This window comes from Aethina tumida, chromosome 4, assembly GCF_024364675.1.
Source record: "Aethina tumida isolate Nest 87 chromosome 4, icAetTumi1.1, whole genome shotgun sequence".
Lineage (NCBI taxonomy): Eukaryota > Metazoa > Arthropoda > Insecta > Coleoptera > Nitidulidae > Aethina > Aethina tumida.
Window position 1 is genome coordinate 20,855,991 of NC_065438.1, and position 25,553 is coordinate 20,881,543.

Consider the following 25,553-nt stretch of genomic DNA (forward strand, 5'->3'; position numbering starts at 1 on the left):
TTATTCAATAAATTCTGATTATTAAGCAACAAGTTTCACTCTAAATATTTAGATGGCGATCTTATGTTTAATGACAATTAACTCATTCCTTGTCAAAATCAGCTGATTTAGTGAGGTTGGAACACTTGTTTTATTTGTCAACAAACATCTTCGACATGAATGAAGAAATCGACGAGAGTGAGTTTTACACGCAGGACTTCACCACCGCCTCCGAATGGGAAATATTCATCGCGCGCATCGAAGAAGTGGTGAACCTGTGGAAGACCACCGTGGACGACAAGCCCGACGAGGTGGATGACACCTGTATATGGAACGTAAAATCGGAAAAAATCACTTTCGCAGATTTCGATTTCACCTTTTTCCTCTATCGTAAGAAGGATTTGGAGGAGGACTCGTCGGAGGACAGCGGGAAAAAAGAACAAAAAATCCCCATAGACAACAACTTCGACTTCGCCTTCTACAACCAGAACGACGTGACGAACGAGTCGTGCATTTCGACGTGGTACGGCCTGGACGAGTTCATGGTACTGACGCCCACGAGGAACGTCGGCATTAACTCGGAGAGTCGCATTAAAATACTGTTGAGTTCCGTTTACGTGGTGGCCAGCAACTTGAACACGGACGTGCCCATTTTCGTGCAGATCCGCGACAAGTGGCAGAAATGTTTTCTGGGCGTTTACGAGGGCGACGGCGTGCGTACCAACTTCGAAATGGTGCATCTCAGAAGGGGACCGCCACACTGTCAGTATCTTACTGGACTCCTGGATTTGTTCAAGACCAAAATCATGTCGCCCTGTACGTTGGATCCGATCACCGTTTCGTTGCAACTCACTTTCGTGCTGACCGACTTCGGGAATTTCGTCTGGAAGCAGGACAACATCGAGTCCTTGGACATGGACAACATACACACATTGCCTTTCGGCGTCACGGTTGAGCCAATAAAATCCATCACATTGAAGACTACTTGGAAACACGTACCGGACCATTTGGTGGTCGACAGCGAAAGCTATTCGGATTTTGACCCGCACAGGGCACCGCTTTGGTCCTGTTTGGTGCAGATGACTCAGGAACCGCTTTGCCTATTGGCCGACTGCCTGACCGAGTTCTATCAACTTCTAAGCAACCTAAATAACGTTTATGACGTACTGGGGGATTACGCTTCGGCACCACAAAACGATGCCAACAACCCTTTGGATGTTTTAACTGAACCAGCAGTGCCCACCATTTCTACATTATTAAATCGTGCAGCCAGATCCACCGTCAATAAAAACCGCAAGGGTATTCCCCCAATTCCTGAGAGTGAATTGGTGCCTTTACTGTACTTTTTGTTCCCTGACGCCGATGAATCTAAGACGTATCCTTATCAACTGGACGGTAATGATACGGATAAAACCCCTCCAGTAAGTTCTTGAAGCTTTTTTAATTAACATTGAATTAATAAACTTGTTTTAACATTCTCAGAAATCGTCTTGCATAAATTTGATGGAGGAATGTAAGGGATTCAAGACCTGCGTCACCGACTCGTTGGTCTGGAGGCTGTCGATAGTTTTGTCACACGCTCTCCAGTCGTTGGGTGGCTTAAAGGCGTTCGCCCACATTTGGTACGAGTTCGTGCAAGAAATGAGATACAGATGGGAAAGGTGCATGCCGATTCCTGGGTAAGTGCCCCAAACCCCAAATAATTTTTATCACAACACATAATTAAATTCGTTTATTTTCTTTATGCAAATATATAAATATTTACAGAATGTGGATATTATTATATATCTTGACACGTGTGTGTCTAATGCGAAACATTAACTTACATAATTATTATTTAAGTATTTACATAACTCATCAAAATGATGATTTTTCTTACATTCTAAAAAACAGTTGTCTTTTATACTGCACTCACGTTCATTACTCACGTGTGCATTGCATAACGCTTATAACATAATTACATTATTAATTCATCAATTTAAATTAAGTTCATTTTTTTGTGGATCAGTTCCAACATAAACTAAACAATAATGATACTATGAAAACACGTCTAAAGTACATAACAGCCTTTTTACAAGAGTGCGACGCCGAAGACAAAAGTGATAACAAAATTCACATTAAAAAAGAAACGTTGACTAGATACTATTTTTTCAAAAACCATGAAAATCTAGTAGCCTTAACAAAATCGTGTCGATCCATTGAAGTCGTTTCACCGTTTCATCTTCGACGTCCCTTTAAGTGCTTCTTTGCTTCTCGTCCTCGTTTCCTATTCATTTTGAGCAACTCATAGCGGCACAAGGCCGTTCCTTGTGGTCGGATTTCGTGCCATGTAGATGTCCATGTCGTGGTCCGTCCAGTTGTCCGAATTGTCGCAGTAGTTGTTCAACGTGTGTGTGGAGCCGGCTGTGCTGTATCTACTGCTGGGTCTGTGGTGGTCCCTGGACCTGGACCTGGGTCGGGAGCGTCTCGTCGACGATGCGACTGAATGGGCGGGTCCGTGGTGCGAGGGCATACGTGATGACATCCTGTCCGATTGCATGGCCAACGACTGGCGTGATTGCCTCAAATCTAAAACAGTGACTGGTTGACGAAATTGTTGGTTGAGGAGCAAGTTGGTTTACCTTGTCTTGAAGCCAGAAGGTTGTTGGGGAACACGTTGTTGGTCAAGTATCTGCCCGAATGATTGGAGAAGCTGTGCTGCGACTGACCGTCAGCAATCGATCTGGGTTTGTTGCCTTTGGAACTGAAGTGCGACCTCATGTCGTCCGGTATTAAAGACGGTGGAGGGTCCACTGTGTACATCCTTGGTCTTTGAACGCTGTGGGTGCTGTACGCCGACACTTGGTCCCAATCCTTAACAAAAACAACAAATTTAATACCTATTCAATTGCCCAACGTTTTAGTACGTACCTTGCTGTTATTGAAGGCACTCAAAGTGGCCAATGAGCTGAGCGGTTCTCCCGGGGCTGCCCCCAATCCAGTGCAACAGTTTACAGGCAGACCAGCAATGGGCATGCCAGCCTTCATTCCCATTTTCTGTTGGTGCAGCTCGTGCAGCTTCCTGGAACGTCTCCTGGAGGCCGCAACGAAAACAATAACAGCCACCACAATGGTACCGCAAATAGCAGCACTAGCAGCAATTGTAATCTTATCCATATTCGACGAAGCAGACGACACAGTCCTTACTTCCCGACATTGCGAGTAAGGGACGTTTTCGGGGGTGACGTTTATTTCCTCCAACGACACCACACACACAATAATGCATTCCTGAAACAAAATAAATGTGTATGAACAAAATGAACCTGTGCGAGATTCCGTGAAAGTACAAGCACCATCGATAAAGTAAAATTCAGTTAAGGTTAGACGCCGATGAATGTTATGCGCTAGATTTCATTGCCATTTGGACTCGACGACGTCGGAGTGGCGCGGGCACAGTCATTAATTGCGTGCGGCAATCGCGGTGAATGGAAGTCGGCGGTCTAATTTTTTCCAATCAGTTGCTAAACGATTCGGGTTTAGTAACATTTGCGGATTTATTACAGATGCAATTGGAACAATAAATATCGTTCTCTCCGCCTTTCGTGTACCGGAATAAGTTATTATACTATTATTAATACACGCGATGGTACATACCTGAGAAGGAACGTTCTTGATTTTAAATTCCCGTTCGCTGGCTTCCAACGGTGGTCCTTGTTTGAAGCTCTTGTCGCCGAACAACCTGTAGACGACTCTGAAGCCTAATATGTTGGCGGTTTCCGAGCCCCACTGTATGATGACCGAACTGTCTTGTCTGAAGGCGTTCTTCACTATGACTTCTTTGCTTTCCTCGGCTTTCCTCGACGGGAAGTTCATCACCAAGGACGGCCTAACTGTAGTTTTCCAAGCGGGGACGGTGGTTCTAACTTTAGGTTTGATCGTACTCTTGGCGGTACTACTTGTAACCCTAGAAGTCGTGCTTGTAACTGAAGACGTTGTGGTTGTCACCCTTGTAGTGGGCTGCTTGGTTGTCAAAGCTGGTGGGGGCGCAGCCGCAGCCGGATTCAGCTGTACGTCATCCAAATCCGCAGTCACAACAGTGGCCACCCCGACAGCTTCATTCTTTTTCGACGCTGGAGGTGGTGCCGACGGTTTAGTGGTGGTTGTCGTAGTCGTAGTGGTGGTGGTTTTGGGTTGTTCGTGTTTGCAAGACAGCTCCTCAGGTTGGATGCTGTAAAAGCCTCGATCTCTGAAACGTGGTGGGCTGCCGCAGAATTGCGGGTTTCTTTCTCTACTCGTCACTTGAAGGTCACCATTTCTGATCCACTCGATGACCCAGGCTAGTCTGCAGTCGCAGTGTAGGAATCTGCCCCCCAAACTCAAACCTCTTAGGGTGGTGTTCAAGTGGGACAAGGCTTCAAATGGAATTGTGGCCAGGGGATTTCCGTCCAATGCCAGAAGTGTTATTGAAGGGTTGCCTTTGAAGGCGTCTTTGGGTAGTTCCGTCAGCAAGTTAAATCCAATGTCCAGCACTCGCAGTTCCTTTAAGGTACTCATGGCCTTTGTGGGGAAGTCTGGGAGTAAATTATTTAACAGGCTTAATGAGCTTAAGGTTTTGTGCACTCCGAGGAAGGCGTCCTCTTCAAGCGACTGGATGAGATTCCGTTCCAAATTTAAGGCCGTCAATGAGTCGAGGTCGGCGAAGGCGTTTGCCCTTCCTGGCAGTTCCCTCAGACTGTTTTGAGACAAGTCCAAGAAGGCTAAAGTCTTCATGCCTTGCACCGCCTCGGGTATTTCCTTCTGTCTCGTGCCTTTTAAGTTTAAGTTTTTGAGGCTACCTTCCAGCCCCCTCAAGGCGCCGGTTTCTAAGGTCACATTATTGTCCGACAGTTTCAAAGTGGCCAACTTGGTTAACGTTTCGAAAGCACCGGCCGGCACGTTGGTGATCAAGTTGTGCGACAGATCCAAAAGCGACAGCGTCCTCAACTTCCTCAAACTCTCCACCGGCACTTCGTTCAAATCGTTGTCCTGCAGATTGAGGTTCTTCAGATGGTTCTCTTGTCCGTTGAACGCACCGCCCGACACCGATTTAATCTTACAACCGGACAACTGGATGTTCTGCACCTGCAAGTTGGCCAGCATATTGTCTTTGAGCACGTCAATCGTCGAGTTGTTCACGTAGAGCAGGTCCAGGGGCGTGCCGGTCGCGTACTTGTTGAGGGCCGCCAGCAATTTCGACCAGTCCACTATGTCACACTGCACGGAGAGTTCGTGACCCAGGTTGTACGAGCACAAACACGCCGACTGTAAGTCCGGCACCTCGCGTTGCCACGGACATTGGGCCGCGGCTGCGGCCAGGAGCGATGCCGAGATCAGCACGAGGACGACGCGTCGCTTCATCATTGCAACCTGTAACGCAGAAATTGAATTAAATGTAACAGTTGTTGGGACGATAAGGATCTCACCGTGCTCAGACGGTTTGATTAATGTGTTGGTACGGCTTCGGTGTGCCGGCACATGGTTGTGATGACGTGAAAATTACGACTGGTCGAAAAATAACTCATCAATGATATTGTAAGGTGTAACGGTACCGCCATGCACGCGCAGGAATATTGAAGTAACGGACGGCCATGGGTCGTACTGGATACTATTTTTATCGGTCCAAATGGAGCATAAATGTGCGATTAACATTTATTTTTTTTAAATTACCATACAAGAGGTCTTAAAGAAGAGTGGAGACGTACGAGGGAAGAAAAACGCATACCGTCGCGTCGTACCGAGTGAATGCCAATCTGCTAAATTCATTGAGCAGTAAAAGGTAACTGAACTGTGAGTGTTATTAGCACTGCACGGGACTAATATCGGTTTAATTGTTACGACTGCGTAAACGATGGGTTGAAGAATATGATTTTAGTCACACATCAAAGTAAATCAGAGCCGGACTCAGGTGCCTTAAGTGGTGACAGTACCGTGGTATTAGAAAGCAGTTTTCCACAGTGATAAGCAAATTGTCGTTAATAACTTTTGGTTTATTGTTACGCGACACATTCACATTGTCACAATGGCAGGAAAGTACATGAAAAACCAACGCGGATATTTAATGGTGTTCCCATTTTCAAAACGGTTCAAAGTGACAACAATAACGATTTTTTTGATTCCCATGTTATTGTACTAATTCGTTCCATTTTCGCCTGTTTCATAACGTATTTGCATCACATTTAAATGTGGCATTGTTTTGAAACTGCAACTGCCACAATCAGGATAAATAAAAATGTAATTGAGCAACACGTATGGGTATTTTGGATGAATGACCCTTCGTAATAAAATTCAACAAGTAATACATCTAATAAAGGTATTAAATTACTGGGGATGTAAACGTTGATTACTAATTATTTTTTCCGCCTTAGACCCTGTACTGTTTAATTATCTCGAAGTCTTTGCCTTCCAGCCGGGCAATTAATCTTTCCAACGCACCGCCAGTTTTTCAACAGAGATTTATTTTAAGTTACGCGTCGTTCAAGCAGCAAGATAAATCATTATGCAATAGAACAATCAGTTTTACTAGAGTTACACCAGGCTACGCACAAAAATAATAATGACCGAATCATAAATTCAAATGAGCTTGAAATATGAAAGTTGTAAACGGCTGAAGAAGACACTAACATTTAATAAAATACACCCACTGGGCTCGTATCGTCATTGACACAGTAAAACATTCCAATTGGGTGTGTAAACGTTGCGATTCTGCTGAGCACTAAGGTTGACATTCTAGTCGGAACTCGCAGGAATATGGAATGTGCCAATCGGTTATTTATGCGTGTGCCCGACGATGTTTTATATGGGATATGAATCAGAAAATGTTGTGCAAGTGCATTTTAACCCATTTCACACGGCGTAATTAAAACATGTTATACAACAATAAGAGAGCAGATCTTATCGGAGCCTTTAATAAAACTCTGCCAAAGACAGTGCGAAAAGTTTCAGGAATAATTTTCGGCCAAAATCCTTTGTCGACTAAGAAATTATCTCCGATCACATCTTGGCTGTTGAAATTCTGTTACGCAGAACGCCAACTTAATTGCCACAAATAATAAATCACGAGCTGAGAAATTTTATCATTACATAACACCGTGTGGATTTCCTGCACCAGAAACCCGGGCACCAAGTGGTCCGAGACCGAAACTAATTGGGTTCGGGCGAAATGTCAGATTTTAGCATCAAACCAAATTTCCGACACACGATCTTCCTATTACACAAAATGAAAATACCTGCAACGGTACTCACCGATATTGTACTTCTATCTCGTCCCGATTAATCTGTCCATGTCCGATATCACAAACGCCGCCGACCGTGCATTTCTCACGGCGTCACCTCCGACTGAAAATTCCTGACTTTCGGTCCAGACGAAACGGTCCGTCGTGCTGGAGGCTGTAGGTGAGCTGGACCGACCGTTACTTCTTCGACGGTCTCTGAAAATTAAGCGCGATCGATGAGAGATAAGTCGCTAATTGCGTCCGCGATGCGGTACTGGTTTAAACGGATTTTTATTGGGTAACGTTAAATGAGTTTCGGTTTTAAGGTTGCAGCTCATTGATACGTATATGGTCAAATGTTGCGTACCGGAAAAAGTAGTTTACGTTTTTGGCTCATAATTTATTTGAAGAAATTTTATAATATTACATGTATCTTAATATTTTTTAATAAAACTGTATATTTTATTATTGTAATTTGAGGATGAACAATATCTAGGCAGGTATCAAAGGTATTAGACAATATTTTATGCAAAATTCTGGTTAAAATGTTTAGAAACAGGTGTTCCAACTTTAGGTTTGATGGTACTCTTGGTACCACTGAAGACGTGGTGGTTGTCAAATTCAAAATTAACTTTTCTCGGTACGAAATTTATCACCAAAGATGCCCCAACAGTAGTTTTCCAATAGAACAATAGTTCTAACATTTGGCTTGACTGTGCTCTTGATAGTACCACTTGTCACCCTTGAAGTTGCGCTTGAAACTGAAGATGTTGTGGTTGTCACCCTTGTAAGACGGCTGCATGGTTGTCAAAGCTGGTGGGGACGCAGCCAGAGCCGGATTCAGCTGTACGTCACCCAAGTCCGCCGTCACAACAGTGGTCACTCCATCAGCTTCATTCTTTTTCGTCGCTGGAGGTGGTGCTGACGGTTTAGTGGTAATTGTCGTAGTCGTTGTGGTGGTTTTGGGTTGTTCGTGTTTGCAAGACAGCTCCTCAGGTTGGATGCTGTAGAAGCCTCGATCTCTGAAACGTGGTGGGCTGCCGCAGAATTGCGGGTATCTTTCTCTACTCATCACTTGAAGGTCACCATTTCTGATCCACTCGATGACCCAGACTAGTCTGCAGTCACAGTGCAGGAATTTGCCTCCCAAATTCAAGCCTCTTAGGGTGGTGTTCAAGTGGAACAAGGCTTCGAAAGGAATTGCCGTCAGGGGATTTCCGTCCAATGCTAGAAGTGTTATTGAAGGGTTGCCTTTGAAGGCGTCTTTGGGTAGTTCCGTCCGTAAGTTAAATCCAATGTCCAGCACTCGCAGTTCCTTTAAGTAACTCATGGCCTTTGTTGGGAAGTCTGGGAGTAAATTATTTAACAGGATTAATGAGCTTAAGTTCTGTGCACTCCAGTAAGGCGTCCTCTTCAAGCGACTGGATGAGATTCCGTTCCAAATTTAAGGCCGTCAATGAGTCGAGGTCGGCAAAGGCGTTTGCCCTCCCTGGCAGTCCCCTCAGACTGTTTTGAGACAAGTCCAAGAAGGCTAAAGTCTTCATGACTACCTTCCAACCTCCTCAAGGCACCAGTTTCTAGGCCAAGAGACAAATCCAATGTCCACCTTATCTACCACATACTTCTCCATGTGATTCTTATTTATTCTTGTTATTATCTAAATTTTTACTTAATAAATGATTAAATTCTGAAGAAGAGACCAAAACTGACTGAACCTTTTCTTCATCTCCAAGAAACCAGAATGTTTCTCGTACCATGAACATTCTTGATTATTTTGTTGAATAAGAGTCTTTTTATAGGAATTTAAATGTTAAAAATGTAAATTACTTTCTTCAGTACCTAATAGTACTTAATAAATTGGTTAGATTATAATATAGAATATAATATGGATCAAATTGCTTAACAAAGGTGACTTTTAAACCACAATGAAAACGAGACACTAGAATTCAATTTTCTATATTTGGGAATGTTCTAAAGAATTCATTTCACAACAGCATTCAAGTGCATTGTTAGGTTGCGCACTTTTTTACACATCTGACATGGTTTACTATTATTGAGGATGAAAATGCCTGAAATATTTAAAGGTATGGCCACTTAATTAATAACTGTAAACCTGATTCATGAATAAATACATTCGGTTGGCTAAAACAGACATGCTGAAAGCAATAAATCTATCAACCTTCAAAAACACGACTCACGATCTAGAGGATAAAGACTGCAAATAATCGATTAATCCACATATATTTGAGTTGTGTAATCGTTTTGACATACTTTTTCAATAAATAATAATACAGGGCGGGGCGAATCCTAATTTAATGTTATGCTGAATATTTGTCCCGGATTCTAGTTATGTAAGATATTTTAATTTACACGTTATTTTTGATAAAGTAATGGGCTGATTATGATAATCCTAAATGATGCTGAATTTTAAACAACACTAAATATTTATGAACTGATTGAAAAAATAAATATTCAATCAATCTATAAATGTGCCTAAAGTTTGAAACCAAAACATCAACATGAAAAAATGCCAAAGTTGCCGGTTTACAGTTACCTCAAAAATGTGTCCTTAAAACACCGTTCATTAATACTCCTCCTAATTGAACAATTTTAATTGGTTCCATTGTTTTGTAACCTTCTTTCCGATAAAATTCACACGCGTACCTAATTAATGGGTGTGTCCCACACAAATTCAACAGACAAATAGTCTACGAATTCGGTCTTGCAACCACACTCATAATTCATTATCTTAACGAACGTACTCAAATCGTATTTTAGAATTCCCTTCACTTGTCTTAGTCACGATCTTTGCAATGTTAAATGTCTCGGTACTGATTCAACGGTCGTTTTAATTATTCAGCTATGGTGGATATGTTTAGAGAGGTTCCTTTCTACCCACATCCATTACATCACATCCATATTTACCAAAAAAATGCTTGCTTAATTATAATGGGCGATTTTATGTTCGCAGATTGGCTCCCGGATATCCGGACCTGAGGACGTGCTTGCTCAACCAGAAGTTGCAGATGTTGAACTGCTGCATCGACAGGAAGATGTCGAGGGAGGCGCAACGTACGTCGAACGCCTTCGAGGACGCCGAGGACTCGTCGGCCGACGAGGAGTTCTACGAGTGCGACGAAGAGGTGGAAAACACCAAGAAGTACTCCCTGTGGAACCAACCGGTGGGACGGCTGGGCAAATTCAGTGACCTGAAGCTGCTGAAAACCGGCGACCCTCTATACATTCCCCACACGCAAGATCCGGTGATGAAAACTGAAGACCAGTTGGAGGAGGACACCGAAATACTTCTTCAGTTGGGATCCAACGAGGAGGCATCAGAATTGAGGGCCAGGATAATGAGTGCTTCGCTGTTGTCCGACATGGAGTCGTTCAAGGCCGCCAATCCCGGTGCAATACTCGAGGACTTCATTAGGTGGTACTCCCCAAGAGACTGGATAGAGGACGACAACGAGGTAGATGAATACGGACAAAAGAAAGGCCAGTTGAGTCCCAGGATGTTGATAGAGGAGAACAACATCTGGGCGCAGATGTGGAAGTCGGCGAAGCCGGTGCCGGCCCACAGACAGAAACGTCTGTTCGACGACACCCGAGAGGGCGAGAAGGTGCTGCAGTTCCTAGACTTCAGAAACTTCTCGCAGATCTGCGAGCTCATAATACCAGTTTTGGCACACACTGTGATCCACAAGGTAGTAGATGAGTACGACGCAGTGGACGTCAACTTGGAGGTTGGCACTCAAAAGGTTACAAACCTTGTGAAACAGGCTGAAAGGATTTCGAGGGACCACAAGTTTCAGCCTAGACGATTCGACGCCTTCATACAAGACGTTCAGTCGTTCGAACTGCTCATATCACAAATTAGCTCGCTGCAGTACAAATTTAACCCCGCAGGTGGCATGGAGAGAAGCGTCAACGATGCGGTGGGAAGTCTGGTGCTGGGGGATGAAATCGAACTGGAGGACAAGTCCAATTCGATCATCGGAGGAAGACTGTTGTCGATGTTTGGGGAAGCTCAAAAGCTAGCGAATTTAGTAACGGAGAGCAATGACAGGCAACCCTCGAATTGTTTGCCTCCACCTTATCAAAGAGAATTTGTACTGAGGGTGTCGGCGGTTAAGCCCGCCTCGTACTCAGCGAAAAGTCCTCAGTTTTTGAGGGCTGTATTGAATAAAAATGAGTTTAGATTGGCCGGTGCATTTACTGAAGATACTGTGTTCTTTTAAATTGTTATATTGTTCTCGTCTTTTTTATATAAGCTTATAAACCCACACTAATATATTAATAAATTATTATCCAATTGTACATATTGTTTAATTAACATAATAGGGTACTGATTTCCTGCTTAATTAAAGTAATGACTTCATTATTTTATGAAAAGGGGCGTTATTGTTTACTGTTACTCCGTTCTAAATTTCATTCATGCACCCAAATTAAATTAGTTCCATTCGACTTTATATCGTAACCTACTTAAGGTACTACCAGACGAACAAAAGGAAACATAATTAAATTGGGCATATATTTAAGTATACACAACAAAAATTTACGCTGTTTGCTCATGTGGCGTAGAATACTGTTAATTTAACATCGTGTTTCTCGATTTAAACAGTTTAATTCGCTGTCAAAAAATTTCTACACCTGTCTGAACTGAAATTCGGGTCAGAAACATTCCTCTTACAAGCCATTATTTAAGATTTATTACATAAACCAAATTGATTTTGATTTGCGATTAACTTACATAAATCCGTTTTATTTGTATTCATAATTTAAATGTCAGAAAAATGTGCTTGCACATTTTAATGGGTGCTTTCATTTTTATTGTGGTTAGATAACTGCTCATTAACACAAAAACGAACCCACATCGGACAATTGGACGGGCCCACGCAACTACCCGCACCACGTTTTTTAATTTATACCACGTACTTGGAAGTAAACTGGCAAAGTTTATGTACCTACATTATTTAATGTGTAATAGAACAATAAACTCAAGGATTTAGTGTGTAGGTTTGAGGTAAAACAAAAGGAAGCTCGCGACGGATTTTGAAATTGTTCATTGTGTACGGGGTGTCCCAAATTGGTTGTCCTTGGTTGTTACCAGTATTTTTTAATTCTTAATTCAATCCAATTTTGGTATGTCGTTTCTGAAATATTAACGAAAATTTTTGGTTTCACAATATTTTATTCTATTTTTTTGTTGTAAATATATATTTTTTTAAAATAATTTTTTTTTTTAATTTTTTAAACTTAAGAATTAAATTTATATTAAATATTTTATTTATTTTTTTAATTAATTTACTTAGATTTTTTAACTATTATTTATTTTAAAATTATAAGATTAATCTTCTAAATATTAAAAATTTAAATTGAAAATTTTATTATTTTAATTAAATTTACTATTTTCAATTTTTTCTCTCTAATATTTATAATAATATCAATATTTTATTTTTTAAATAAATTTATTTTAAATATTTTATTTAATTAATTATTAATTTTTAATATATATTTTTTGTTTTTTAGCTTAATATTTTAAATATTATAAATTTAAATTAATTTTTCAATTTTTCAAGTTTCATATTTCAATTATTATAAATTTGCATGAAATATTTTTAATTTTCTTATTAATTAAATTGATTTTTCAATTTTTTTAAGCTTAATATTTTATATATTATATTATATTTTACATATTTTATTTATTTTTAATAACTTATAAATATTATAAAAAAAGTTTTAAGCATAATAAATTAATATTGAATATTTTATTTTTTTAAGTAAATATCATAAATTTCAATCAAGGATTTAATTTTTTTAAATTAATATTTTAAATATTATATTTTATATTACATATTTTTTTATATTGAATATTTTTTTATTTTTTATTTCAATATTTTAAATATTATAAATTTAAATTAAATATTTTTTTAATTATATTAATTTTTCAATTTTTTAAGCTTAATATTTCAAATATAAATCTACATTAAATATTTTATTATTATTTTTTTAATTAAATTGATATTTTTTTAGGCTTAATATTTTAATATTATGATTTTATTCTCAATTTTTTTTATTATTATATATTAATTAATTAATTAATTAATATTATATATATATATATATATATATATATATATATATATATATATATATATCAATTTTTTAAGCTTAATATTTCAAATATAAATCTACATTAAATATTTTATTATTATTTTTTTAATTAAATTGATAATTTTTTAGGCTTAATATTTTAATATTATGATTTTATTCTCAATTTTTTTTATTATTATATATTAATTAATTAATTAATTAATATTATATATATATATATATATATATATATATATATATATAAACTTCAAATATTAAAATAATAATAATAAATATTTTTATTTTTTTTTAACTTTTTAAGCTTAATATTTTTAATATTATAAATTTAAATTGAATATTTTAAATATTTTTTAAGTTTAATATTTGAATTATCATAAATTAATTAAGTTTTTAATTTTTTTTAAATTGTTTATTTTTAATATTTTAAGCTAAATATTATAAATTTTAATTAAATATTTAATTTTTCTTTTTTTAATATTATAATTTCACTTTAAATATTTTTTTAATTAACTACTTATTAGTTAGTTTTTTAACTATTTTTTATATTGCTTATTTTCAATTTTTTTCGTTTAATATTTATATGTAATATCATAAATTTAAATTAAATATATATTTTTTTAATTAAATATTTTTTTTTTAATTATTTTAGCTTGACAATATATTTAATACAATTTCAATTTATAATAAAAATTTATTATTTTTAACTAGGTTGATTTTTTGTTAATTTGTTAAGCTTGATATGTCTAATATTATAAATTTTATATTAAATATTTTATTTTATTTTATTTCATTCTTAATTGAATTGAATTTTCATTTTTTTAAACTACATGTCAAATATAAATTAAATATTATATTTTTTTCAAGTAAATTGTTTTTTGCTCTTAATTTTTTAAGTTCAATATTTGTATTATATATTTAAATTAAACATTATTTTTTTAATGAAATTGATTTTTATTTTTTTTAAGTTTAATTCTTCAAATTCAAAGTTTTTATTAAGGATTTAATATTTTTAAATTAAATTGTTTATCTTTAATATTTTAAGGTTAAGTTTCAACTATTATAAATTTTAATTAAATATTTTTTTATTAAATTTTTTATTTTTAATTTGTTTAGCTATTTTTTATTATTATATATATTTTTTAATATTATAAATATATTTTGTATATCTCAAAATGTTGGAAAATAATAATCGTTTTTTTGTAATTTATAGTATATATTAATTAATAATTGATAATTAATTAATATATTTAAGTTGATGCCACTTCCAGCAAAACAGGGAAAGAATTTGTACAAAGTACAATGGATAAGTTAGATGAGTCACCCTATATATTTGTTTATCTAATTTTTTAATTATTTTACTACACTCTATTATCTCAAACTGCACACCAAATATCAATAAAATATGTTACTGAATACATTTATCTAATTTATAACTCCTGGAGGCGAAATTTCGTAACTCTTCACCATCCTTACATGCCATAACTATGCGTTACATCTGGTACTATATTATTTATACTCATTATAATATTTTTATCTGTAATAAAAAGACCATTACTACATGCTAACTTTTCCTTAAAAGTTGTTAAAGTTACACAACTAGACAACTAAATTAAAATATAGAGCGTTAACGCAGGTGACTAACAAAACCATTACGAATATCTAAACGGTTATTAAATTAAAAACAACACGCATAAAATTGTTTAATTATAATATAAAGTTTTTATGCCGTCATAAATTTTTACACAAAGAACAAGGAACCAAATAAAAACTCATCGTGTTCAATAATAACAATAATAATAATAATAATAAGAAAAAAAAAAAGGAAATTCAATGATGAGCGTTGCAAAGGTGAAGTTCACGTTTTACGGCGGCGCAGTTATTGTAACGTGACGGACGTTGTCGAGTTATTTCTTACGTTCGAGGGGCGCGCACCGCTCACCTATTTGCCTAAGCACGTGAAACAAATAGTCGGGCTTAATTATGGGAGATGGTCCGGATTTGTGTCATGACGGCACGCAGGTGATATATAGGTAATAATATGGTGCACCATCGTAATTATTATGATGGACGTCTTAACGACGTAAATGAAATGTTAAGGCGACATTTCCTGCCTCGTCTGTTCGATGATTTGCCCAATAAACTGTGGGGCATTTCATGTTTACAAAACCCTCAAACGTGAGAACGTTTCCAATAAGACGCTTTCGCACAATTCGATAATTTTAGGCGAGATTTCCCAACAACAAATTATGGGAACCCGTTTAATAATACCCGAGATTATAATTACATTTTTCCCGCCCACAATTACGACACGTAAAGTGAATAATGCCCGTAACATTTCCCCACACCTGACGTACTGAAATCGCAAGTGATACCCGCCATTATCGGGGAAAATGTCGAAATCCTGCCGAAGAGGCATTCGCCAATTAATTAAATCGACGATTTTCCGCCCGACATTTATTTATGCTAATCGACGGCGCAACACGAAACGTGACTGATGAAGTTCAAGGTGCCGGAGTCGTGTGTGTGTTTCGCATGATATAACAGGATTGCAGGAGGAAAAATGCACACAATTATTATTCCTGTAGCCTACTCAAGCGAGGCATGCGGTTCACCTTGTGAGCCATTTAGTTGGCGAAGAATGGCCGGGCTATTTTTACACGGGACTATCCCCTTTTATTATTGGTCGGTAGCGGAGAGGCGACCGGCTGCAAATTAAAATCCGTTGTGGGAGTCGCGGGCAAATTGGACGGTTTGGATGCGATCGTAAACGCTCTTTGTGTGATTTCTTAATTTCTCGCTTGTTGTTGCGGAACGTTTTTTCTGTGATGGACGTAGGCAGGGTTTTCATGGATGCTTTGCGTTTCGTGGAAAGTAATTGTGTTGGAGAGAAAGGATTGGAAGTTTTGTCGGAGACTTCAACGGGCGTACACAAACTTTGAAATTGCCTGCTAACTGTAATTTTGATTGAAAAACATTAGAATTACCTAAAGAATCTGTTGTATTAAATTGTCACTTAACATTCCAAATTAACTACCAGTAAATGAACCAGATACTAATTGATTTGTCTTGGCATTGATCTAATGAGCTAAAGAATATCATTTTATATCAAATCTACTTGACTCTGAAGAACCAGCAAAGACAGTAGAGGAAGGGCTGTTCGAACGTTGGTCTTTGGAGGATGTTAAGGTATAACAGCTAATGAGGTTCACCAATTTGCACTAAAATTGTAGATTATGTACTTTTTTGTCTTTTGAGATGTACCATCTATCATATGTCGCTAAACCAAATCTGGCACCTTCTAATTTTCGTATTTTTTCTTTCTTTCTAATTTCTCCAATTTTTCGAATTATTCTAATTTTTCTGTTTTTCTTTTTTTTCTAATTTCTCTAATATTCCAAATTTTCCTAATTTTTCTATTTTTCCTATATTTTTTTTTCTAATAGTTCTGTAATTTTTCAATTTTTTTAAATTTTTCAAATTTTTCTAAATTTTTTAAAATTTTCCAAATTTTGTGTAATCTTATTTTTTAATTTTTTTGAATTTTTTAAGTTTTTTGAACTTTTTAGATTTTATGAATTATTTTTTAAATTTTTTAAATTTTTCTAGTTCTATTTTTTCTTTATTTCTAATTTCTCTCATCTCAAATTTTCTTAATTTTTCTATTTTTTAAAATCATTAAAATTTTCCTAATTTTTCAAATTTTTTTAAAATTTTTCTATTTTTTCGAATTTATCTAAATAATTTTTCAAATTTTTCAAATATTTCAAATTTTTCATATTTTTCAAATTTTTCAAATTCTTAAAATTTTTCTAATTTTTTTATTTTTCAAATTTTTAAAATTATTCCAAATTTTCTCAAATTCAAATTTTTCAAATTTTTCAAATTGTTCAAATTTCTCAAATTGTTCAAATTTCTCAAAATCTTCAAATTTTCAAAATTTTTCAATTTTCCTAATTTTTAAGTTTTTTAAAATTTTTCAATTTTTCTTATTTTTCAAATTTTCTAAATATTTTGAAACGTCTCAAATTTTTCAAATTCCTCAAATTTTTCTTTTTTATTTCTCGAATTTTTCTAATTTTATTAATTTTTATAAATTTTCCAATTTCTCTAAATTTCCAAATTTTTCAATTTTTTTAATTTTTAAAGATTTTCAAACTTTAAATTTATTTAATATTTCAAATTTTTAAATTTTCTCAAATATCTCAAAATTTTCAAATTTTCAAAATTTTTCAATTTTTCTAATTTTTAAGTGTTTCAAAATTTTTCAATTTTCCTAATTTTTCAAATTTTCTAAACTTTTTGAAATATCTCAAATTTTCCAAATGCCTAAAATTTTTCAAGTTTTTCTTTGTTATTTCTCGAAATTTTCTAATTTTATTAATTTTTATCAATTATTCAATTTTTCTAATTTTCCAAATTTTTCTATTTTTTGAATTTTTGAAAATTTTCAAATTTTTCAAATTTCTTTAATATTTAGAATCTCTCAATTTTCTCAATTTTTTCAATATTTTCCAATTTTTCTGTTTCTTTCTTTTTTTTCTAATTTTCAAAGTTGCTTTCCTCTACACCAATTTGATCTTTGGTAACTATTATATATAATATACAAATATATAATATACAATATATTATAATGTATGAAAAAATACAAACTAGGACCAGAAAGAAGAAGTCTTTGATGCACAACCTTCAAAATCAGTTTTATTTTAATTTTAACGTGTTCTATTTTCTATAAGACTGAGAATTTTTAAATTTTTAAATTCTATTTACAATTTCAATTAATATCTAATGCTTATGTCACTTAACATAACCAATCGTCTTGGCATTGATCTAATGAAGTGGTCAATTTTGTCCTAAGGTATCTATCTAGGTATGGTATTTCTTGCCACATCCACTTGACTTTGAAGGTCCAGCAAAGACTGTGGGGGACAGGTTGTTGGAAAGACTTCAGAGGGTCTTGAGATAGGACACCAAATGAGGTTCATCAAACTATACTAAAGTGGATTTATGTCTAAATCTAATCAGATTTATCTTAATTTTAACGAGTCTTGCTAAAACTGGACCACTGGTTCTACGTGTTCTATTTTCTATATCACTGAGTACACTTACAATTAAATTTAATCCTACATCTAGTCAATTATCAAAAACAAAAGTAGCTTTTTATAATACCTAAACTAATAGGCTTGTTTAAGCTAATGATTCCATTGAAGTCCCCTACGTGGAAATAACAGTGATACACGGTATGATGGATAGGAGGAAAAACAATGAATAAAAGAAAGTAATTTACTGGTTCTTATAGTACTTCACGCATTGTTCCTTGTAAGATCTACATTACACATCGTAAAATTATGCATTTCCTACGTTCACTTATCTGAATTGTTTAGGAGATACAACCCGATAGGCAAATTCAATTTAAAACCGTTTTTTATCTGCCATCAATAAATATGTAAAGTTGCCTTGACAAAACTAAATAAAGTTGTTCCCTCCCTAAACAGCAACATCCGAAATACCCATGTCGATGATGTTATCGTCACATTTAACACGAAAATAATTAGCTGTTACAACCATCAAAGGTTAAGAGCGTGGAAAGGCAAAGATCACATCGAAATGCGGATTTGAACAATCAACTTCAATGCCAGATAACGACGCGTTTAATGAACAAAACAAAAAAGTGAATAAAACTTTCGTTTTTTCACCAATTATGCGTCCACAAAACAAAAGTAAAAATGCGAAATGACTGCGGAGTCGTGACCGGCAACAAAACGTTGATAACCGTTAAACCCGTCAACAGAACCCATCAAAAAAATGTTAACAACAATTGTTACATGCAAGGGGACCGTCCAGTCGGTGCGCCATATGTTTTACGCTTTTTAACTGTACATCCATTATCTGGAATTGATGGAAGCAGTAAAACGGTTAAACCAGAACCTTCACACACAACAAAAATGCGTGGAAGGAACTGGTCGATTATGATTTTTGTTTTCAGATTATAGATGTGCCGGATTCCGGGGCCGGAGCTTTCTTCGTCGCCGTCGTTATTTTAATTCGTTGTCGTTTTCTACTTCGACGAACAACGTCGGAATGTGTTTTACAATTAAAAAGTGTTAAATTGGCGGACGCACGTCGTTCGTGATCTAATTTTTCTCGCTGCGTTTAATCGAAAATTGGTCCGTTTCTAGATAATCGACGCCGTGCTTGAGATGCAGGAAAGTGGACCAGTCACATTTGTTTTATAATATCCGGTCTTTGAGAAAATCTTAGTTGTTTAAATAAAATTAGGTACGTCTTCTTAAGCTCGTTGCTGTTATGTTAAAGAGCAGTGATTTGAATACCAAATTCGGCATCGAAACCAGGTCCCCAAACCATCATTATTTTAGTTTCGAATGCAAAAAAAAGTGATCATGCGACAGATCTCCATTTTGATCCAATTATCCACTTACTTTCGTCGCCGCAGAACACCTAAAATCATCATTTGGTCCAATTCCTATTGTCCGTCTACTTTCGCCGAATACCAAATTTTTTAGTCATTGTTCTGGATTTTTTTATTGTACGGTACGTATGATCCATTCGTTTGTGGTACAATAAAACAATGTTCCTTTTCTGTCCGGTCCATTGAACCGGTCCGATATTAAGAAATTAAAAGTGTGCTTTTACTTGTGTGGTATCAGGTACACAAGTCGTACCACGTTTGACCATGTGAAACCGAAAAACTTACTATACTGTTAGTTTTAAACAATGTAAACCGATGCGAAGTATTTTGTACCACGGAATCCTCGCATTCCGCAAGATGATTTAAATGGACGAGGAACAATGTTTTCCTAATTAATTAATTTAATTATGGATGCGGTTTGTGCGGGCAATACTGAATTGCAAATACGGGAGAGGATGGAAAAAAATCGTGCCGTTAGATGGGAACAGTTAGTTTACACATCTATTTACAGTAGTTGCTTTAATTAATTATGAAATTGGGTAAAAATTAATGCGAGTCAATTAAATCCACTTTTGTATACGTAACAATCGGGGGAATTTAATTTCCGTTACTGCTATAAAATGGATTTAAATGCGAAGGATTCTTAGCAGTAAATTGAAACTGCATTTGCATTCTTATTTTCATGATTTTTCAGAATCAATGCAATGTTTTACTAATCGATGTTGCGGATAAACCAATAACGAACGGTTGCACAATGCGTCTGTTGGACGTTGCAAAAGTGGGGAAAGTTGCATAAAGATTTTAAGTAATAATATGCATAAAAACCTCCCATTTAAAATCTAATTCGTACGTTTGTTGTAAAAATTCAACTTTTTAGATTTCCGTAAACTGCTTTCTCCAACTTGCTTCTGCATCAATTGCGTAGGTTTTAAATTTTGTTATGATGTATCTTTGAAATTGGTTGTTTTTGGCATTTACGAGTATTTCCGGATCAGATAGAAAATAATGATTTATGTCGAGTTTGATTTTTTACAACTTTTATTATATGTTAAATATCACGTAATTTATTTTTAGCTAAATTTTCAAATCATATTATCAAATTTTAAGATAGATTAATAAATATTTGCCAAATATCATATTTGGTAGTATGTATATAAGGTAATATTGTAGTAATTTGCCAAAATTTAACAACTTCAACAATGTTAAGTATCTCGAAAATTACATTAAGACATTTTTTATCAATTTTGAGATATTTAATATTATCGTTTATAAAACAGAAGGCGTAAGTGATAATTTAATATATTTATGTTTTTAAAAACCAAATTTTATATTCACACACACTTACGTAAAAATTGTAATATAATTACTAATTTTTTATCACTAGTTAAGATATGTTAACAATAAATTTGCCAAATATCAAATTTGGTAAATTTAACAATTTGAAATATCTCGAAAATTACCTTTACCTAATATATTACAATATTTCTTCTAAATTTTGAGATATTTAATATTATCGTTCATGAAACAAAAAGGGTATAAGTGATTATTTATTTTATTTATGTTTTTGAAAACCAAATTTTATATTATTTTTTTATATTAAAAATTATGACATAATTACATATGTTTAAGATATGTTAATAATTAATTTGTTAAATGTTCTTTTTGACAAATTCAACAATGTTAAGTATCTCGAATTACCTTTAGCTAAGATATTACAATATTTCTTCTAAATTTTGAGATATTTAATATTATCGTTTATGAATTAAAGAGGGAGTAAGTGATAATTTATTTTATTTATATTTATAAAAACCAAATTTTAAATTTAAAAAACTCATCTAAAAATTATGATATAATTATTAATTTTCAATCAAATTATCAATGTTTAAGATATGTTAATGATTAATTTGTCAAATTTTATGTTTGGCAACTTCAACAATGTTAAATATCTCGAAAATTACCTTTACCTAATATATTACAATATTTCTTCTAAATTTTGAGATATTTAATATTATCGTTCATGAACCAAAAAGGGTATAAGTGATAACTTATTTTATTTATGTTTTTAAAAACATTTTTAATTTTATATTTAAAAAATCACCTAAAAATTATGACATAATTACAAATTTTCAAGCAAATTATTAATATTCAAGATATATTCATAATTAATTTGTTAAATTTTATTTTTGACAACTTCAACAATTTTAAATATCTCGAAAATTACCTTTTGCTAAAATATTACAATATTTCTTCTAAATTTTGAGATATTTAATGTTATGGTTCATGAAACAAAGAGAGTGTAAGTGATAATTTATTTTATTTATGTTTTTAAAAACATTTTTAATTTTATATGTAAAAAACTCACCTAAAAATTATGACATAATTAATAGTTTTCAATCAAATTATCAATGTTTAAGGTATGTTAATAATAAATTTGTCAAATTTTATGTTTGGCAACATCAACAATGTAAATATCTCGAAAATTACCTTTACCTAATATATTACAATATTTCTTCTAAATTTTGAGATATTTAATATTATCGTTCCTGAAACAAAGAGGGCATAAGTGATAACTTATTTTATTTATTTTTTTGAAAACCAAATTTTATATTCAAATGCACTCACTTAAATAGTATGACACAATTACTAATTTTCATTCAAATTATCAATGTTTAAGATATGTTAATAGTTAATTTATCAAATTTTATGTTTGGCAACTTGAGTATCTCGAAAAAGACCTTTAACAAAGATATTATAATATTTCTTCTAAATTTTGTGATATTTAATATTATCATTTATGAAACAAAGAGGGCATAAGTGATAATTTATTTTATTTATGTTTTTAGAAACCAAATTTTATATTTAAACAAACTTATTTAAAAATTGTGACATAATCACTAATTTTCAATCATCAATGGTTAATGTTAATAATAAATTTGCACAATATTATATTTGGCAACTTCAACAATGTTAATATGTCGAATATGTCTTAAAATATTTGATATTGTCGTTTATGAAGTAAAGTAAGTGATCATTTATTTTATTTATGTTTTTAAAAACCAAATTTTATATCCAAATACACACGTAAAAATTGTGAAATAGTTATTTCAAGTAAATTATCATTGATTAAGGTGTGCAACGTTTAGAAAGAAAACTTCTAGAAAATTATCGTCAGCTAAGATATTTTCAAATAAATTATCAAGATATGTTTGATATTTTGTAGTTTTAACAGTGTTATATATCTCGAAATATCTTCATCTAAGACATAGAGATATATGAAAGAAGATATTCTAAATCTGTTGAAAGTCAGTTTTATTAAGTATTTCAAAAAATGCGTTTTAAATAAATTGATCTCTAGACGCTTAAGTCACATTTCTCCATTGCAAGCACCCTGTACAGCTTATAAAAATGACATTTGCCGTATATTAATGACCAGTTGTTCTGTGGCTAACTAGACCACATCGGTACGGTATTTTTATGTGAGCATACATAAATAAAAATCCAATAAACATAATCATCTAATATGTATTGCTTCTTCAGTGGTACGTTTTCGCTAAATATGTGTCATATCTAACTGCACGTTGTCGTCTTGCATTTACTGTCCTCTGCAAGTCCGTTACAGCAAACGACCGCCTTAACAGTTCATCAAGTAAAACGAGCGATTTCGTTTGGAAAAAATAAAATCATCATAATCGATTTTCGCATCGATTTATCACAGCAAAAACCAGATTTTAATAAAGCAAGTTCAACGACTCGAATCGCATCGTAGGAAAAAGGCCACCGTCATTTTTTTTGCCCACGTCCAAAGATTATTTCAATAAATTCCTCTCGATGAAAGCACACGCAAACCATATGGTTTGTTGGCGACTGATAATTTTAAAACAGTCCGGAACGGTGTTTTTAATTGTTAGATGGCCAACGAATTGTTGCGATGTGTTTTGTGTTTGTTTCTTTAATCGATTTGTTGTCCGCGAACGCCGCAAGTTTCGTCGGCATTGTGCGGTCGGTTCCGTAGAAACTTGAGAAAAAGGCAAAAAGACAATTGGAAGAGAGACATAAATAAAGAAAACGCCTTACATAATTTATGCGATTTGATTTAAAACGAGAGCAAGATAATTGATCTTATTAAAATCCAATTGAATATCAGCAGCGGACCGCAACACCTTCGTGCTTTACTTGCCAAGGTTCGATTTCACAATCGCAGAACTTTTCGCCAGACTGGAAATAGATCTGGACCTCCGGGCGTTTATGAATTTCTTTTTGATAAATCTAGGACTGGTTACACAACAATTTTCACCTCTTTAAACGGTGTTGTGTCACCGCTAATAATCTTAGGAATTCGTTAACAGATTTTATGCAATTATTGTCGTATAACGCAGATAGACAGCCATTTTGGAGTTTACTTCTTCACGGTATGTTTTGAATGCACAATTCAAAATAATCATTACCTAGATGATTAAACTAATTTGACTGACTCCTTTGTGACTTCTTGCTGATTAAAACGTTGAACACTTGTTAAAATTGCTTCAAATTCACTGTCGTTTTCTTCATCATACGTTGATAAGTTTATCTTCAGCACAAGAAGATTGCTCAAGGATGGAATTGATATTTCTTCATAATGTTCTACAGTTCTTGTTGCTGAACTTAGATTGAGATATGTCCATGTCAGCTTTTTGTTCCTATTGATACTTTTAATATTTACTTATAAATGTAATGTCATGTTGTCAGCTACCAAAGAAATGATGTCCATGACACACCAAAGAAATGATCTGCAGTACACATAGATGGTTCAGTTCTTGCTGATTAAAACATTGAAGAATTATTATATTTGCTTCAAAATCACTGTCGTTTTCTTCATAAGACATTGATAATTTAGTCTTCTGACAACTCCAGAAGATTGCTGAAGGATGGAATTGGTATTTCTTCATAATGTTCTAGTGTTCTTGTTGCTGAACTTAGATTGAGATATGTCCATTTCAGCTTTTTGTTCCTATTGATACCTTTAATATTTACTTATAAATGTAATGTCATGTTGTCAGGAACCAAAGAAATGATGTCCATGACACACAAAAGAAACGATCTGCAGTACACATAGATGGTTCAGTTCTTGCTGATTAAAACATTGGAGAATTATTATATTTGCTCAAAATTACTATCGTTTTCTTCATAAGACATTGATAATTTAGTCTTCTGACAACTCAAGAATATTGCTGAAGGATGGAATTGGTATTTCTTCATAATGTCCTACTGTTCTTGTTGCTGAACTTAATTTGAGATATGTCCATTTCAGCTTTTTGTTGTTATTGATACCTTTAATATTTACTTATAAATGTAATGTCATGTTGTCAGGAACCAAAGAAATGATGTCCATGACACACCAAAGAAACGATCTGCAGTACACATAGATGGTTCAGTCCTTGCTGATTAAAACATTGGAGAATTATTATATTTGCTCAAAATTACTATCGTTTTCTTCATAAGACATTGATAATTTTGTCTTCTGACAACTCAAGAAGATTGCTGAAGGATGGAGTTGGTATTTCTTCATAATGTTCTACTGTTCTTGTTGCTGAACTTAATTTGAGATATGTCCATTTCAGCTTTTTGTTCCTATTGATATCTTTAATATTTACTTATAAATGTAATGTCATGTTGTCAGGAACCAAAGAAATGATGTCCATGACACACCAAAGAAACGATCTGCAGTACACATAGATGGTTCAGTCCTTGCTGATTAAAACATTGGAGAATTATTATATTTGCTCAAAATTACTATCGTTTTCTTCATAAGACATTGATAATTT

At 34.2% G+C, this 25,553-nt stretch overlaps 2 protein-coding genes across 5 annotated transcripts in view; one reads left to right on the forward strand and one right to left on the reverse strand.

Moving 5' to 3' along the window:
* Positions 1 to 128: 128 nt before the first annotated feature.
* Positions 129 to 11,528, forward strand: LOC109597876 (rab3 GTPase-activating protein catalytic subunit). Its single transcript, XM_020013656.2, has 3 exons — positions 129 to 1,400; positions 1,462 to 1,658; positions 10,180 to 11,528. The coding sequence occupies exons 1-3, from the start codon at positions 156 to 158 to the stop codon at positions 11,447 to 11,449; spliced, it is 2,712 nt and encodes a 903-aa protein (XP_019869215.2). The 5' UTR covers positions 129 to 155; the 3' UTR covers positions 11,450 to 11,528.
* The window catches only part of LOC109597877 (leucine-rich repeat and fibronectin type III domain-containing protein 1-like protein), a 34,048-nt gene continuing 10,191 nt past the window's right edge, over positions 1,697 to 25,553 (reverse strand). The window contains exons 1-6 of one of the 4 annotated variants that reach the window (XM_049966170.1): positions 9,763 to 10,165; positions 7,240 to 7,424; positions 3,613 to 5,364; positions 2,890 to 3,246; positions 2,601 to 2,832; positions 1,697 to 2,547 (exon numbers count right to left, since the gene is read on the reverse strand). In XM_049966170.1, the coding sequence (XP_049822127.1) occupies positions 2,264 to 2,547; positions 2,601 to 2,832; positions 2,890 to 3,246; positions 3,613 to 5,358 (2,619 nt within the window). In that variant the 5' untranslated portion in view covers positions 5,359 to 5,364; positions 7,240 to 7,424; positions 9,763 to 10,165 and the 3' untranslated portion in view covers positions 1,697 to 2,263. Of the gene's footprint in view, positions 2,548 to 2,600; positions 2,833 to 2,889; positions 3,247 to 3,612; positions 5,365 to 5,420; positions 5,457 to 7,239; positions 7,425 to 9,762; positions 10,166 to 25,553 lie in introns of those variants that run through there. The other 3 variants (XM_020013657.2, XM_020013659.2, XM_020013658.2) reach the window with 3 other exon arrangements.